Source organism: Lates calcarifer, linkage group LG21 (assembly GCF_001640805.2).
Source record: "Lates calcarifer isolate ASB-BC8 linkage group LG21, TLL_Latcal_v3, whole genome shotgun sequence".
NCBI classification, from domain to species: Eukaryota; Metazoa; Chordata; class Actinopteri; family Centropomidae; genus Lates; species Lates calcarifer.
In genome coordinates this window covers 10,616,729-10,635,801 of record NC_066853.1, presented here as the reverse complement: position 1 = coordinate 10,635,801, position 19,073 = coordinate 10,616,729, and the positions used below count along the sequence as shown (strand labels likewise).

The 19,073-nt window shown below is 39.6% G+C and overlaps 1 protein-coding gene across 1 annotated transcript in view; it reads left to right on the top strand.

The window, feature by feature from the left end:
* Positions 1-473: 473 nt before the first annotated feature.
* limk1a (LIM domain kinase 1a) overlaps positions 474-19,073 on the top strand; it is a 54,127-nt gene continuing 35,527 nt past the window's right edge. The window contains 2 exon segments of the mRNA XM_018681195.2: positions 474-717; positions 4,322-4,421. Of these exon segments, the coding sequence (XP_018536711.1) occupies positions 660-717; positions 4,322-4,421 (158 nt within the window). The 5' untranslated portion in view covers positions 474-659.

Genomic DNA, 19,073 nt, shown 5'->3' with positions numbered 1-19,073 from the left:
CTTCAGCTGACCTTTGACCTTCTTGTAAGCAATCTCCTGCTTTCTAATGAGAGTTCATCTGTTTTCAGTGAATACACTTCATTAGTCCAGCTGTTTTCATTACCTCCCACTTTCACTGAAACTTAAAACACTTTCAGTTGTTCAGGCGACACATAAACTCCCTGTGTTTCACATTCGACCTTAACACTGATTAAACATCGCACACACTGATGTAAAACGCCTTTAAATGTTGTAGAAGCTTGTAATGTAACTTATTTTCAGAAAATGTTAAAAATTTCCCTCATCACCAGACCCACAGTGGAATATGCTGCACTGCACTGTCTTCCTCCTGACTCCTCCTCCTCCCCTTCCCTAAAAAGAGAAGAAGAAAAAAATGCATTAATTATCCAGGGAGTGTCGCTGGTTGGCCGGTCCGTGTCTTCCTCTCCCCGGCTCAGCAGCTTCATTGGTCAGTCACTCTCTTGAATGAAGCGCCGCAGAAACGTGCAGGCAGCAGGCAGGAGGAAGCTGTGTGAGCCGCCGCAGGGAGGAAACCGACGCACACAGCGACACGACCGGCGGGCGGGCTACGGTGGTGGTGGTGGCGTGGCGTGGCGGTGGTGGTCGGACACCGGTTAATCTGTCGACCCAGAGGCGGCTGGCTCTCTCCCGGAGAGTGAATGAGGTTGATGCTGCTCTGCTGCACGTGGAAGGACGAACGCATGGGAGAGGAGGAAGGTGAGAGTCCGCGAGGATGTTTACAGGCGGCGGATGGAGGTGGTGGTGGAGGAGCGGGAGGTGCAGGCACAGCGGCGCATCCTCTGCTGCTCAAAACACAGAGAGGATGCTCCGCCGAAACTGGCAGTAAACAGAAATGCTTTGCGCTACATCCCCTCACTTTAGGTGTCGCTTATTCTCGGTCTTTAACAGATGAGGGTGTAGCACTGGTGTATCTGCGGGGGGCGTCAGGCTGTGTTCATATTGTGCTGCAACTGAAGCCATGTTTTCTCTCCGAGTGGATGCTCCCATCATGTTTGTATGCGGTGTTCACCCTGAGGCCATGCACGCTCCTCATTTGCCAATCAGTCCTCCAAGATGGCCAAAGATATTCCGCTGACAAACCACACAGGTTGTTACATCAATTAAATAAAAAGAGGACTTTGTAGGGTCAATAATACAGAAATTACACCAATTTGTAAGCAGCAGCTTGAAGTTGTAGCCTTGCCCAACATAACATAAAGGTCCTGCAAAGTTGAACTTAAATTAACATCAATTAGAGTTTTTTTTCCTGATGTGGAGCAGGAACAGTAATTGTTCAAAGATGTAAAACTCCCCAGACTCTTCTTGTGTGTGACAGGTGCAGAGTTAATAATAGATATCACAACATGATAACTGTTTTTAGCCTTATCTTATATGTCTTGTTGATAAAGATCATTAAATGGACAAATGACTCAGATATATTTTAGAGGTTGTAAGATGATTTACAGAGGAGGAAAGCCCAAATGACCCCTATGAATGCAATGTGTGAGACTTTCCTCTAATCTTTCCTTTTTAAATTGTTCATTTCTGCCTATTTTTACCCAATAAAACAAAGAAAAAACAGGATCTTTAGATCATTGGTTTAGATCTTTGGTTTAATACTTTGCCCCACCATTAATATTTTGGTTTCTGCATCAAGGTGTGATGTTGTGTACGTGTGGAGTGCAGTTCAGGAGAAACTGTGACTGTACTGTAGCTGCCAGTCAGGTTCACTGAACTTTACAATGGACCTTTTATGTGATGACTCACTTTGCATTACAGTGAGTTCAGCTCATGTGGAGGAAGAGCTGCTGCAGGACACCGTGTTTGTGTTGAGTGGGGAGAGGGTGGGGCTCACACTCCTAAAGTTATCCTGTATGTGTTTGAGTGCAGGTGTGTTTGTTTGCCTTCACTGAGGAATTTTACTCGGAGACCTTTGCAGATAGGAGAGGTCAAGAGGGCACCGCTATCAGGGAGAGGATGAGGTGAAGAATATTCCTCCACAAAGAGGTGAGGTGCAAGGACAGGAGAGAGAAGGCATTAGCACAAACTGTACCTGTCTCTTACCCCATCTGATCAATAAAACTACTACAGCAGGGCTGATCGCTCTGCCATCACAGGAATGAGCCGACCACACAAAAGCCCTGCCAACTAATTTTTCAAACCCAAATGCTGACAAATAATATTTTCTCTCACAGTACGTTATCAATACACTGGCACCAGTATCCTGATGTTCAGTTGCAGGAGGCAGCGGTGTGTATTGTCTTTGAACTTTGGGTTTTTGTGTATTGCTGCTTTGATGGTGGACATGTTGTGCATGTGTTGAAATGAACTTATTATTAATTATTTGCACCTGAAAGCACCTAATAATGCAGTGAGTAAACACAGTGTGTGATTGATTGTTTCCTTTTGGTTGGTTGTTTGTTGTTTTCTGTCTTTCTGTCTGAGATCCTCTTTCGGTACTTTGCAGTGTCCTCTGTACTGTAACAGAACTGTTATTGTGGGCATTGCATTGTCATAGTAACATCATCTATGATTCCTGCATCTATTTAAGTCAAATCTTGTTTTAACAGTATCTTCCGTGTGTGAGATGACAACCCACACTTTCTGTTATGCTGCTGTGACAAAGTGGCTTTTAAATGATGTTCCTGGTGTTATTTTTGACTGCAGGTTCAAGATTTCAGTCAGTTTGTTAACTTGCAGACATTTTAGGCTCCGAGAGTGAAAGTGCAGCAGCTTAGCAACGATGCTACTAAAGGATAATGCAGTGGAAACCTGAGGAAGTAGCAGTAATCATCTCTAGATTATAGTCCTGCTAACATCAGAACATCTGTTGAACAGAGACATAATCACCATGGATGAAATTCACTTAACTGGTCGTCATGTCTATTTGTTGTTACTCTGCATGTCAGCGTATTGACGCCTCGCCACGTCCTGCCCCAGGATGTGTGATGTGTCTGTAAAAAAATGAACTGCAGCAACAGTAATATGTCCTGTGTGTAATCTAGTGTTTCCTACTTACTGCTGCTGCCGCCAACTCATCCTCTCTGATGACACTCTCTGTTGCTTTCTCGTTTTAATGCATTACAGAATAAATTGTACCATCTCTGCCAAATTGCTTCTTCCTGAAACTCTAATCATAATGAACATTTTCCTCATTAGAGAATGGGAGGAGGGATTTGTGGTCTGCAGCTCATAACGGTCGGGTCAGGGAAACTGTTCTTATCAGATTTTGCTCAAGTCTGAGGAAAAACTCTTTTTTTTCTCTAAAAGTTAATCTTTGTATTTCACGATGGTTAATTTGTGTTGTTGGCACTTACGAGCATAGTTGTTAAATATGAAAGTTGAAAGAAAAGTATGGAGTGGGTAAGTTAGATTTAGAGATGTGGCAGACTATCAAGGTCAACCTATGGTCGCTGCTGTTTGCTCACTGCCCATTGTCATTATCCCCTTTGACCAAACTTGGATTTTTAGCCCCAGTGATGCCCAGATCTCTTGCTCAGTAAACATCAGAGATGCTACATCCAATTTTTCTGTACTCTGGCACCAAGCTACTTTGGATCAATTTAACCCAAAAACAGATGTTTAAGTATTACTTATTGCCAAAAATGATGTGTTTCAGTAATGTAGTAATGGCATTTTCTGAAGACAGGATTTAAATTGCTGACCTAAAAGCTGTTTTAATTGAACAACAATGAACATTACTTTCTCAATTTTGATTAAACTCGATTTCAGGAGTGACTCACTTCAGTAGCAATTAGCCTAAACTTCATAAAATTCAATAAATAAAGTGTGAAATTGTCCTTATTTAGTGACAAAAAAAATGCTCATATATTATTGTAAAAGTGGACGCATAACGTTATGTTTCCCTTATTTCACTAAATATTATGATTTGATACCAAACACTGAAGACTTTCTATTAATCAGTGTGATGCAGCAAATCAGTGGTCACACCCCTGCTGAGCAATACTCTCATTAAAACTGCCTGTGGGCCATCTGTGGACACCAGCAAACGAGGAACAGTTCACTGTTGCTTATATTCATGTGTTTTGCTGGTTTGTCAGTAATGATGAGGGATTGTCAGGCACACTGTGCTGTTGTCTGTTTGATCTCTGGTCTGGGCTTCAGTCGGGTTATTCATTTGCACTGAGGGAGTGATAAGGATGGAGATAAAGGTCACATGCAAACACACATCAGTAATTATCTCCTCTCATAATAAGAACCGTTATTGATTTATTGATTTAAGCTCACAGTAATGAGTTATATAACCTGAATGTGAGTCATTGTGTACATACAGTATGAATTTGTGTTTCTGGTGTTACAGCAGGAGGAAGTTTGCCCGTCTGTGCGGGATGCAAACAGAGGATCTACGATGAGCAGTACCTCCAGGCCCTCAACACTGACTGGCACACCGTCTGCTTCAGGTACTCACACCCACCCCAACATGTTAACATGGACTTTATGAGTTCACATGCCTTTGGTACTTGGAGAAGAATAAATTGTGGACACAAGATTAACATAAAGTCACTTCGTGAACTTGTTTACAGACGGTTATTTACACATCCAGCAGTTATGGAGCAACATGTTACTGATGACCTGTGGAATATAAGTCTGTATTCAGTCTCTTTTAGCTCTGTTTTTGGTCTCCATTAGCTCTTATGGGAAAAATCAGTTGCCGGCCAAACAGTGAGCAGTAACTCACTATGAAACTCTGTACAGCTGAGGGGAACTGCAGATTCACATGATAATTCTTTGTTGATCCGTCACTACAAGCGACTCCTCTCACATTATCATTTGATACGTTGTTATTGAGAAAATATTGATCATAGCTGCTTTAAAATGCAGTGATGGAGCAACTCTCCTTGGATTGGATCAACAAATGGATAAATCTGGGGACTGAAACGAGAAGTCGATTAATTGATCAGTTGCTTGACAGAAAATTAATAAGCGAGGCACCCTGGTTCTTTTTAGCATTTTATTTTCATCTTTCTCCCATCCCCCTCTTATTCTGTTATCTTTCTACTTTTTGCTATCCAATGGAGGCACAAAAATAGCCTTAAAACAACAAGAATTTAAAATGAAATTTAATTAGAATCTGTTTTGATAATAAATTCATCGCTGCAGTCTTTTTCCCAAGAAAAACTGCCAAACATTTGCTAGTTTCAACTTCTCAAATGTGGGGATTTGATTCTTTCCTTTGTCTCCAGATAATTTTTGGTTTTGGAGTGTTGGTTGGGTAAAACAAGCAAAATTGAAGATTTGAGATTTAGAGCAGGGAAATTCTCCTGATTTTGTTTTTTTGTTTTTTTTTTTTTGTTTTTTGCAGTTTTCTGACCTTTTATAGCCAAAACAATAAATCAATTAGTTGAGAAAATAATCAGCAGATTAATCAATATAGAAAATCATTGTTAATCCTCTTTTCTTAATTAACCTGGAGATTGCTGCTGTTGTATCCAACCCTGTTTTCTCGCTGCAAGACATCAGACATGTTTGTGCATGTGCTTTTGGCAAGATGTCAGAGTTAACATGTCTGTGGATGTAAGTGTGAATATCTTAATGCCCATATTTGCACCTTAGTCTTGAAACTCTCTTCTTCTCACCCATCTTTCCTTTTCCTTCTTGTTTCTTTCTCACACATCTGGTCTTGGTCTTCTTTTGTCTTTGGTGACCTCAGGTCGAGCTTGTGATTATTCTGTGGGGCTTTCTTGTCTTTTAGTAGAAATGGTGTTACAGCTATCCAACATTTGAGCATTTTTGTTAAATTCAGTCTTTTGCCAGACGGTTTTATACGTGGAAGGAGGTCATATTTGGACTGATTTCTGGGCTACGTGATGCAGGACATGATGTGAAATCGCTCAGGCAAGGTATTGGTTTCGTGCAGTTTGTAAACATGATGCATTACCCAACTCATATGATTCATCCTTATGACCTGTAAAAATTACGACAGCATCTAACCTGTAGGTTGAGGGAACTGGCACAGACTCAAGCATTACAGATGCTGAACAAGAAGAGGCAGATACACAGAAACAGAAACACAGCAGTGGCTGTGAGCAGGTTCTGACTCATTCACAGCTGCTCTTCTTTGGTATCATACAGTTTACATATTGCTTAATGTTGCATGGAAGTGCTGTAATAACAGCCAAAGAAACAGCAAAAAGTCAAGTTCCAGACATCATCAGTTAATGTGTTTCATTAGTCATCATTAGTTATCACGTGTCAGAGATGCCTCAAAACATGTTACATGTCCGATTCATTTCTTCAGAACATCCTGTTGATACACACTGTGGTGACCACAGTGACCACCACACTGTACTGATCAAGGTTTTTAAACTTATTATTGAGCATGTAGAAGTGTTGCCTTCTCTGGTTTAGTGGAATATCACAATAAAAGCAAGCTTTAGTTCCTCTGATAAAGCTGCTTCCTCTTGTGTTGAGCTCCAGTATCAGACCTTTAGCTGCCTCCATGATTAACATTTCCACAGCGGTCTGTGTGTTTGGTTTTACTTTCCAAAGGTTTTGTTTGGAGACAAGAATAGGAAGGTTTGTGTTTCAGTCTCAGGCAGGTTTCTCTCTACATGAGGTGCCACGTTTGAAAGACTGAGTTCGGTACATCTCTGACACGTGATAACTAATGCACATCTATAGACTGATATGATTTGAATGTGAATATGGGGACTGTGCACAAAATGTCTTCTGTTTCTTTTTCTTAGATTCTGGTAATTTATCCTGCAGCATGTTGTGCGTGTGGGTAGTGAGATTGCACATGTCTCTGTGTGAAAGAAATCTATTCACATTTTTGAATTTTAACCAGCATCTTGATTTTGACTAGTGAGCACCAAGTTTATCTATTGAACTGACCTGATCTCAGTAGATAAAAACACAGGAGGTCTAAATGTTTTGGGATCAAATTTAGGAGCCTGCGCTGGACAGAGAGCAACATGAAGCTAATGTATAATGTCCTAATCCATTAATTAATTAATGCAGTGTCACCACACAGAATTGCAGATGCTCAAATTGCTTTTTTCTAATTTCTCCAGTTGCTTTACGTTCTCTCTGCAGACGTCTTTATAAAGCACTTGTGTATGGACCTCATTTGTGGCTCTGGCTTTTTATTTTCCATCATGTTGTTCTGATTCAGACTTTAAAAAGAAAGTCTTGAAGTCCAGGCGTCTCTAAATCTTCAGATCAACACAGTCACCTCAGGTCGTATAACACTATAACACGATGCAGCCGAGCACATGAACAAAAAGAGATTTGCAGATGTCTGAGATGCACTAATGGCTATCGATCCTTTACGCACAACAAAATTCAATTAGCGAATTCCACCAAGAGCCTCTGTGGAGCTGGAGAGGAAGGAAGAAGCTATATGATATATATATATATATATATATAAATTTTAGATTCTTAGACAGTGAGTACAAACAATCAAACAAGCTGTTTTAATGGGGGAATTTCCCTCTATTAAATAGAAAACAGATATTATTATATGTATGTAGCCCTCCTTAAAATGAAATGACAGTCAAAAAAAACTATGGCATAAGTTGGTTGATTTAACTGTTTTGGGTTTTGTGTGTTGTTTTGTTTTGTTTTTTTCAAGATCTTTGCTTCGTCAGTCTCATTAGCGCTGATGATCTCATTAACTTGAGACAGGAGAATTTATTCACTTCAGAAAGTGGGGCAGTTACTACAAGGCTGTTCTGTATATGATTAATAGGACACAGTTGTTGGTGTTGCTGCAGCTTTTGTTAGCAGTGGTCTTATGTAATGTTTCCTCCTCCTCCTCTCCTCTGCTCTCTTGTCTCACATCCTTCATCAAGTTAACCTCGTTTCCGATGAGCAGGAGATCAAACGACCTCTTGTCGAGGAGTTGTTGTCGATGTTTGCAGTTTTCACCGTTCACAACATTCAGAAATGAACCTGCATTTAATTCCTACCCATGTAATGGTATGATAATAATGATAACGGGCAGCGAAGACAGAAAGCAAACAGGGCCAGAAGATCCACTGAGTTGGAGTAAATGTCTTGAAGACACTCTCATACAAGATGCTGTTTGTAAAAGTGCAGGCAGTGTAATGGGAGAAAACTGACTCAAGCTGTCAGGGTGTGTGTGAAGGACATCAGAGAAAGAGGCACTGGGACTAATAGAATCTCTTATTGACTCCATCTTATCAGTAAAATAAGATAAACTTTCAGCTGGGGCACAAGACAGCACTGGATTTACCAGCTGATCAACAGTTTTAAAATAACAATTCAGACTTATGCTAATGGGCAGAAATAAGCTCAGTATGCTCGTGTATCCTTCACCATATTATTACAGCAGAATAAGAATTCCCTCCTAACCTTGTGATATACCTTACTGACTGAAAAGAGAATGTAAAGGTCCAAGTCTCATATAGTCTCATATAGTTTAAAATGTTGTAGAGACCCTTATTCCATTTCGTGTTTGCCATCAACTTATTAAAACTCATTGTTAGTTTTATTATCAGGAGACCTCTAGTGGTTATAGTAATAAACAGGAGCAGTTGCTTGTTTATCATTGTTACCATGACGACAAAAGTCCAGTACACCTGCAGTTGGTACTCTCCTATGAACTGTGTCTGAGGGTAGGGGCTGATATGGTTGTTAAGGTTGGAGGACTTATTGCAGAATAAAGTTACAAAGCTTTTTTCCTGATGCTTCACCTCTTCCTGTGCTTGGTTGGCAGGTTGGCTGTCGCAGTGTGGAACAACTCTGTGTGTCATTATGTCTGAATGGGAAATCTGAGGAGGGCATCTGGGCACGGGGCAAAGTCACACACATGCCATGGTTTTATGTGTGTGCAGATAGGGAGTTACTTCTGGCTGCCTCAGCAGGGATGAAGGATTGCAGTAGCTCTCAGAGGATTGTGTTTTTTTTTTTTTGTTTTTTTTAAGTGTTAACGTTTCATTTTTGCATTTTTCTCTTTTGACTGTGTTTGTGTGTGAACTCATTTAAAACCTTTTGTTTATTTGCACATTCATGCACTTTGTGCTTTAGCTGAAAATTAAAGCACTATTTTGCATTTCTTTCTGAGTGCAGTACCAAGTATGATGTATGTGCAGTAATGGATTAACCAACAGGCCTACTGTGCACAGACCGAGAGGTCAGGGGCTCCCTGGCCCGAGTCTCTACGTGCGGTGACTGCTAATATTTCTTGTTTGAAAGTTATAGAGCTCAGCAGAGAGACACAAAACAACCACAAAAAAACAACCAGAAAGAGGTGCGAAATGGAATGAATAGAGGCAAATTGATCAGAATGGTCAGAAAGCACCTCTTACAGTTTTCATTTCACATAATCCGTCCACACTCACACTCCTTTAAGGTGTCAGATATCAGCCTGCAGCTTTAAGCCTTCTGCCACCATGTAGTGACACAACACATACCAGAGGTGTTGAATTTACAGAAGTAAAGCCAAGTCTGTTAAAAAAAATATTTAAAAAAGTTATTGTCCCCAAGAATTGGGGATGATGATGTCTCCTCACAGAGCACACCTCTGGAAATTAGGGGGAATCTTTTTCTGACCTAGATCCAAATCCTCAGGGGGGCCAGGATTGTCATGGATGAGGGGGATTTAGGATGGCTTCACTAGTTAGACAAGACTTCCGTTGAAAATTGTCTTGTGGGGCTGGGGAACAGAGCTGAAATCCAAACAAAAATGTCCAACTGCAAGGCCCCGTGCTGTGATGGAGCATTAATTCAGTAAAAAGGAAGTGGTGATGAGGAAGGGAAAAAAAGGAGGGGAAATGCAAAACGAAAGTACCAGAGTGTTATTTCGAGACTTCAGGGAGTCCCTTTGGTGGGGAAAAAAATGCTCCTCAGAAAATAGCGGGGGCTGCCTTTACTGTAGGTTTCATGGGAAAATGGAGCCATGCTCCCACTGTGAACTGTTTGTGACTTCTGTTTAGCTTCACTGCACAGACAAAACACCACAACACTCTATATAACATTCATTCATTGCCAGGAATGACTAGTAAACTACCAATATGGTTTTTATTGATCTGACGAAACACATTACAACTACACTTTGGCACTTACTTTTCCATCAGTCCACAAAATGTATCGATTTTTGTAATGTAGTTTTTGTGGTGGTGTCTCAGAGAGCTACATGAGAATTATGAGTTTTTCTTGTTACATAAAGTCATCTCTTGGGTGTAGCTTTAGAGGCACTACATACCTCTATCTGGTTTCACAATAACATAACTTGAACTCGGTTTTGATAACATTTTACAATAACATTTTTTGCTGCTGTGAGGTGCAGGAGTGGCTTTCTCTGGAACATGGAAACTGACTACAACAGTGCAGCAGTAGTTTGTTTATGATAAACAGTGAGGAGTAAACATGACCAGGAAATATTCCAATGGGAACTCCAACTATATGAATGTGACACTGAGGGCAACGCAGTAGTTTTGAACTGGCCTTTGGGAAGTGTAGTGAAAAAACATCACAGGGGGAACACACAAATGGTGGAAAATTATATATATAGAATAAATAACATTTAGAGGATGAAAATGGCTTGTTGTAACTTAGATCTTATTTTTGTAGGTGTGGCTATTATTTCTGTCAGATATAATTACATTGTACTCAGTAAGGGCGCCTTTAGACTGAGCGACAACAACATTTGTGTAAGTTTATTCGCATGTCACACTGTGCTACATACACCTACTAAAATCATCCCCATCTGTGTCAGACTGTTCAACATCAGTTTGAGGCATGTCAGATTGTGAGATGAACTGAAGCACTGCATTGCACATACTTACAAAAATATTAATCCATTCATTATTTCTGAAAAGGTTGGAAGGACTCAGACTAAACACTCTCTGGAAGCTTCTCAGAGAGAGCTCTCATTGAGGAGCTCCTGGGAGAGTTTTATTGCCTCCACTGGGGGTTTTGAGGGGATTAAGTTAAAGTAGCTCTTGACATTAGAGAAAAGACAACACCTGTGTAGTATGAAGGTGTGTAGCATCATTATGACAGGACTCTGGAGTACATCCCAACCTTGACTGCCTCCTGGGAAAAAGGAATAAGAGGATTTCTAGTGCTATTAGCATTCTGTATGATCCTCTTGGTTCCATGGTTTTTATTCACTGTATGGAATTTTCATTTTATGTTTTTGTTCTCTTATCTTCAGCCATTATTTAAATTCTATTATATAGTCTTAATCATCAGCTTACAGCTTTGGGAATGAGCAGGAAACTGGATAAAGCAATACTGAAACACCTACTTTTACTCCAGCTCTGAAAACTCGACCTGTGCTGCAGTCTCTCTGCAGTACAGTGCTACACTGTCCTGTTCTCAATAAAACTATTTCTGCTTGACAGTCACTGCCCGAGCACTTGTCCCGAAGGACTACAAAGGCTTGTGCTTTGTTAGCACTTTAGCTAACAACCTCTTTTTTTTAACATCCACTGTACTTTTACCAATGACATGTAGAATCAAACGTGTGTTTTCTCATTGTACACAGACACTGTTTTTTAACATTAGTGGTGTATTAAGACTCGTCTGTGCATATTTTCATGTAGACATACACATAGCTGTTATGAAAAACTATGTGAGAGTGAAAACTGTTTGGTCAACACTGTCCTTTGTTAAGGACAAGCTGTCACAAAGCCTGCAGCTCCCCTACTTCCTTTCTGTGCTGGCACGTTTCTATCTGCATATGTTCCTCTGCACCCTGACTCATTTCTGCAGGACCAGCGTCACTGCCACTGCCTCCAGAAAAACTTCATCTAATAACTGATGGATTGAGGACTGATAACATAGACTGAAGCGAACAAAAGATAATAGACGACAGCAGTCACAGTGTAGATGTGGGGGGCAATTATTTATTGGCGAAATATCATCTGCACCAGATTTTACTTTCCATCTCTTCTTGCAGTGAAGTTTTGCTCAGTAACAGACAGCTTAAAGGGCCGCAGTGACTCAGCTGTTTCTACCTGCAGATGAACTCTGCCTGGTAACAGAAGCTGCAGGACGCAGTGGAGGCAGACGAAGATGATTCATGGAGCCTATGTGTCGGATTGTTTACTGAGCTGAGGTTAGAAAATAAATCTTAATGCAGAACCTGGACGCTGAACTCTTAGTGTGTTGATGGTTCAGTAACGTTAATGAGGTGAGATGATGAAAACAGTGAAGGTTCCCCAAGGAAAAGTCATTATGGATGTTAATTAGCTTTGAGGTTTTATAAATAATCACAACACAAGAGCTTTGATAAACAAAAAGCTGCGTAGTTTGAGTGATGTTTAGTAAAGCTGATTAATTGATTAGTTGATTGACAGAAACATAATCTGCCACCATTTTGAAAATTATGCATTCATCTTTCTAGTCATTTTTCAAGCAGCAATGCCAAATATTTGCTGGTTAAAGCTTCTCAAATGTGATGCTTGATGCTTGTATTTGTCAGATATGATATTAAATTGAAATATCTGTAGGCGTTGGGCTGTTGGTTGAATAAACAAGTAATCTTAATATATCACCTTGGGCTATGGAACATTTATAACAGGCATTTTTCATAATGTTTTGACATTTAATAGCCAGTTATTAATGTATAAAAATAACTGGCTGAGTAATTGATAATGAAAACCACCGGTAGCTGCAGACCTAATGTTTAGTTTCATGTATCAAATATGGCACTGCTTGTGACAGATGAAATTATATAAAATTAATGTGGTTTAAATTATGTAAAAACGTGCAAGAACTAAAATTAGCATCTTAAAACTTTTATGTTACTGACATTTTACAACACTGTGAGGACAATGTTTATACCTTTGGAGGGAAAAAGTAAACATATATTTGGTTATAAGAGAAATTTACAAAATGTTATTAAACATTTAAAATGTTATTGGACAGAGTTTGCCCATCTAATTTTAACTGTGAACAGGTGCTAGTCAGATAGCTGTTTGTGCAGCCCAATGCTGCAGTACAGTGTGAATATAGTGATCTATATTAATCTATAGAGATTGTTGCTATGGTGACGTGTGGCTCAGACATCCATGTGGGATTCAACCTCCGTCATTTACTCACTTTTTCACTGTAACTCAAGCAATTAGCAGACATAACAAGTGGCGAGGGAAGTACTATTCACTTTACTTAAGTAAATTTCCACTAGGTTAATGCAGAAATATTCCATTACACATAAAAGTACTGCATTCAGAATCCTACTTAAGTAACAGCACAGATGCATTATTAGCAAAAAGTACTGAAATGATCAAAATAAAAGTCACTCTGTGGACAAAACACTAATCTATTATTACATACTATTAATAGATACTAATGCAACAGTGTAAGCAGCATTTTACTGTTGTAGCTGCTTGAGGTGGAGGTAAATTAAATTACTTTAGATACAGTTAGTTTAGTCCAGTGCTTTAGACTGTGGGGATCTGGACCTGACCTAAAGCTTGAGACAAACCAGCCAAGACTCACTGAAACCTACAAGACTGTTTCTATCAATTTAGGCAGTTTTTTTTAAAGTATATGACAGGATCCCTTAAATTTAGATGTTGTAACTGTAATAGTTGCTGATGGAGACATTTTACAGTTGAAAATAAACTTGTTAATGCTCTTGTTTGTGAACTACCTCAGACACAAATCTGATATTTCTGTACTGTAATTTCTTTTTTCCTTATTTGCTGACAGATACCAATGTCTGTCCGATGTTAAGGCTGTATTGTGTTTTCCTGTCAGGTTGTCTGGAGATGTTTGTCTCAACAGTTAGATGATGACACTGACAGAAGTGTAGACGAAGTCTGACTCAGCTGATCTGTCTGAGGCCGTTTGGACAGACTGTTTGTGCAGAGGTTACAGCCTAAATGAGATTTCATGGTGTATCTCTGATGTGAGGTTACACTTCACCTCATGTGATAAGAGGAGATGCTGTCTCACTTGAATCTCTGCCTTGTACTTTAGAAAACAAAGCACCCCAAGGCTCACATGAGGAGGTTGGTAAATCAGATTATTTGAGAGGAGGTGGAAGGGTTTAATAGATGATGGATAATAGGCAAATCTGATTTGTGCCACCAGAATCTTTGAACATATTGAATAGCACAGGAAATGGGCAGGTTCATATTACATAAGGGGCGGATGGGGGCCGGGTGGTGGTTTGGACAGGGGGTCTGGATAAAATTTAAAAACAAAAAAAAAGAAATAAGCAGCCATGTGGTGTCACAGGGTCATTGCTGCTCCCACGATAGGAAATAGTCAAAGAAGAAGCATGACCCCATGGTGCAGCTGCAATGAGAGGAAGTAGAGGAAGGGAGAGACGCAGCACAGAGAGAGAGAGAGAGAGAGAGAGAGTGAGTGTCACTGATGGTTGTGACAGCAAGGCTGTGAGGCTGGTTGAGCTGTTCAACATCAGAGCTGCTGACATGAGTCTGTCTTCTCACTGTCATAACAAGACCCTCGCTCCCACGGGTGACATGTCAGCAAAGACCCGACGCAACGGGATGCTACTGCAGCGCAGAAAGTAAGTGAGTTTGATGTTAGTAGAGTGAAACTTTACTTCAAATTAACCAGGTCCACTCGCTTGCCTGTTCTTCCTCAGCAGATGTGGTTTGTTGTGTTATGGACCTCTAGATGTACACTTGTAAACTCTCCAAACTATTCTGAGCACTTATAGGACTTCCTGTCCATCTTATCCACAATTTTCTCTAAACATTTGGTCTATAAAACATATGACGGCATGAAACATCTCATTTTGTCCAACTTGCAAATCCACAGCCTCCAAATCTGATCTATTTACCATAATGTTCATGACCCTTGTACATGTTACTGCCCGACTTACTTTAATATGTGAGTATGAACAAATTTGAAATGAAAATGTAGGTGTTTTCCCTGTTTCTGATAAGTGCAAGTTACAACTAACAATTATTTTCATCAGTGGTGACTCTGCCAGACATTATTTTGATCAGTGAATTCATTATTTGGCCTATAACATGCCGCTTTTGTCTAACAGAGCTATTCTTTTTATAGAGACATAAAGAAAAGCAGAAACACCCCACAGCTGAGAAACTAAACTTTTATTGTTTCAGCCCTAAACCAAACTGTAAACCATGAACACTGGTGATCAGATCAGTAAGTGGATGATCAGTCAGGTGGCTCAGATGACTGTCAGACCAGCTGCGTTTCACTTCCCATCATGATTTTGCTCACTGTTAAACTGACACAAATTTAACAAACAATAACTTCATCATTCAGTACTTAAAATGCATTAATTACACTCATTGTCACATCTACAGTATCTTGTCAGAGGGATGTAGTTATTGAAATGTGGTTTAGATAATTTGCTCATTTCTCTTTACGCTGCCTTGCACTTCCCAAAATGTAGAGCAAACCTTAGTCCATTGTGTCAGTCACGCTTCTGTCTCTCTTGATCCAAAAATCCCCTTTGTTTGTTTGTTGGTGACTTCTCTCTTTTCAAAGCAAGACAATGAATCAAACCCTGCTGTCCTACATGTGACTGACACTGTCTGTATGGTATGGATTATGTTGTTGTCACTGAGTGTTTCTGTCCTCATATGATGTGATATTATTTTATGTTATATTATAAATAAATATAAGCCAGGACATATTTGTTTGTATTATCAGCCTAAACCAAACTATGTGTTTCTACAAGTTTACATACTGGTGCCACTTTTGGTTTCAGCATAGTTATTGTATCTCAAGAGGGAAGACATGTGAGTGTGTGTGTGTGTGTGTGTGTGAGATAAGCATGTTATCCAATACTGTCAGGCTGTCAAAGGGGAAAACTAATTCGTTCATCTCACATCTCACAGGATGTGTAGTCTGTCTTTTGCTAATCCAGTGAGGCCAGAAATAACATTGTGCTTATACATATTTATTATATGTGTGTGAATTTGAACATATAATGGTAGCTTGGCCATACGTATGTGTATATTTAAACATATTGGTTCCACTTTCTGATAAGGCATTTAAAGGGGTTATAAGTGGAGGTTAATAGCTCTGTTACTGGCCATTTAATCATTTACTGATGCTTTACAGCCATTAATACTAACAAATTTTGGGTTACCAGCTTGTGGGAAATCCTCCTCCAGCATGGACCTTTGCTTGTCATGTTAGTGAGCTCTTTAATTAATTTTGGAGACCCCTCCTCTCCAATGACCTGCTTGACCACTTATCTGCTGGAAAAGTGGGTCTCCCTATGGAAGTGTTAGCTTTAAGAGGATTTTCTACAGCCTGGCAACCCAAAAGTCACTGTTGTTAATGGCCTGTAACTGATCTGTAAAGCATTTGTAAACAATGCATTACCCATGGGTCCTTACCAGAAAGTGTTATCAACATATTTATTGATAAGGAATTAAAAAAGCACCCTCCATTACTAGGAGGGTGGAACTGCTTTAAAATAGGTAATCAGGTCCTTTTTTGAGGATTAAGTAAGATTTTCCATCAGATTGGCTCCCTTTTATTTGTCCTACTCTAACCACCTACTATACAGGAAGCTCTAATGTGTTAATGAATGAATGAAACTTAATTGAACAATGTTAAGGTAGGCTATTTTAGATTTAAGATAGTAAAGTGAATGAGATAATTCTGGCCTGTTGTGTCACAATCAGTCCATCATTACATATTCTCATATGTGTTATATTAAATCTCCTCAGCAATGTTAAAGAATCTCTTTCGCCAGTGTTAATTATTTCCTTTTTTAAGCTGCTAGATATCTAAGCGAAGCCTGTGATTTAAAAATATTTTATATTCTCTGTTCACACTCATCCAGTGACACTTCCCTCTTGTGTCTGCACCATGTACTCCTGCTCCTCCTCACAGGGGTTCATACCTGCTGATAACATTTGCAGAGGGAGAGAAAAGTGTTGGTGCATTTTGATTAATCGCCTGTTCCCGAGCTCTAACCTTTGGCTCACACCACAGTTCTGTAATCTCACATTGAAAATTCAATTTTGTCGCTTTTGGAGTCCAGACTTAAACCCTGAATGTGATTAAAGAAAGGAAGATTAACGCCCCTGTTCTCTCTCTATTTAATGAGTCCTCCCACTGTCAAATTTGACCTTGATCATTTTACAAAAAAATCAGTCTTTGCCTTCATTCACCTTTGACACTTTAAAATATACATTGCACCAAAAACAGGCTGCAACTCTGTTTTCTAACTTGAAAAACTATACTAAACTTAGACACTAAATCTTCATAATTAGACATTTCAGTTTTGCTGCACTGAAACTGTCACTGTTCAGTCAAGCTGCAGTTACTTTATTTGCATGAGACTAGTAGGTTTAAATTAAACAACTAAAAACAGATCAAACTATGAATGATTGTTGACTGTTGCATGGTCAGTTCAGTCATACTCTGGTGCTTGGTGTGGTTTCTTTGTTGTTGCGACACCAAAGAACACAATGACTTGACATTAATCTGTGTTTTTTTTTTTTGTTTGTTTCCACGAAACTGGCTCAAAATGATTGGAGCCGTTGGCAGAGGAACAAACTCAAACCAGCAGAAGTGAAGCTCATTGACATTTAGCCACATCATGACTGAGACATTTTAGGGTGAATCCCATACGTGACCTCATTTTTAGGTGCATTTACTGATGAGCACATGCTGGTTATTGTAAAATCACTACGACCACTTATTATCATGAAGAGTTCAAACAAAATGAAATAAATAACATTTAAATAAATGCAACCATTCAGAAAAGTTTAGACTGCTAGAGTAGGGATTTAACATTAAAGAGGAATTTGTCATTTGATTAATTCTAAAACGCACTTACTGAAAATTTTTTAGGAATTTAAATCTGTCTTTTGAGAAATTCACAAATGTTTCATTTTCATGTGATATCTTAAGTTTAACAGTGATCAAATGTGGAAACAACGTGAAGCACAACATAGAAGAAATGACACCCTAACAATGTAAGAGTAAACATAAAATAAGACTTATGTCTATTGATCTGTTCCCAACGCAGCTCATGTATGTGCACTCATGTGATCAGCACCCAGCCAATCAAATGAACCCTGACCGTGTTGACAAGACTGCTCATTATGCCTTTATTTCAAAATAAGAGCGCACAGTTATTCAAGATAACTTCATCCAGAAAATCAATCCTCAAACTTCAAATAACCAAATTAGCTGGATGAGAACAAACAATGTAAAAACTTTATTTTTGTCTGGTAACCACATACTAGACTGAAGTGGTGAAGCCACATTTTAAGAACAATGTTAATGTATTTTTCTTCGGTCCAGATCGAATAAACAGCACTACAGGTGTCAAGACTGTTTTCACAGCAGACACTAGTTTCACTTCATGTATTAGGGTCCCCTCTGATTGTTTTAATCCTAGAGTTTGGAAAACAGACAGCAAGAGACCTGATAATGAGAGGGGGGCTCTGCTGTCTTTCCTGAATCCCGCTAAACAACACTCATCCTGGTTCCCAGAGCTCGCTGAAACCTTTTATCATTTCCCCACAGTGGAACAAGCACGAAGGCCCCAGACCGACTGTGCTGACGGTCAGCCAGCCCAGGGCAGCTTAACTGTCACAAAGGAAACTGCTGCCGTGCACGTCATGTACTCACAGTCTGCCAGGGCTCCTGTTTACTCACTGAATAGGCCACCGAGCCTCAAATAAAGAGACTGTCTCCCACAGTCTGAAACATTTGTTTGGCAAAGCCAAAGCCATGGAGGACACGATTATTTCCACTGTTTAAAATGCACAACCTGCTCTTTCTCTGCTGCATTTTGTATTTTTTAAGAGTAGCAAAAACAGAGCATTTGAGAGGTTAATGCTGGTGTTTGTCAAGGTCAGGCGAACACTAAAGCAGAAGGCCTGTTGAGGTTAGGATACACTGCTCTCACCAGATGTTTGCAAAGAGTGCTGCACATCCGTAGCTAATTGTATCTGGAAAAACAAAACTCGCCTCATTAAAAAGAATGTAGCTGTGAATAATCCAAGGTGGAACTGATAACTCAGATTTATAATCAACCAACACAGGTTTAACGTCAACTCAATACTTCTGTCATCAGTTCCTTTTTTGATATCTGCATTGGATGGATAGCTTATATCCTATGTTAAATTCTGCTTTGTCAATAAAGTTAAAAAAAAAAG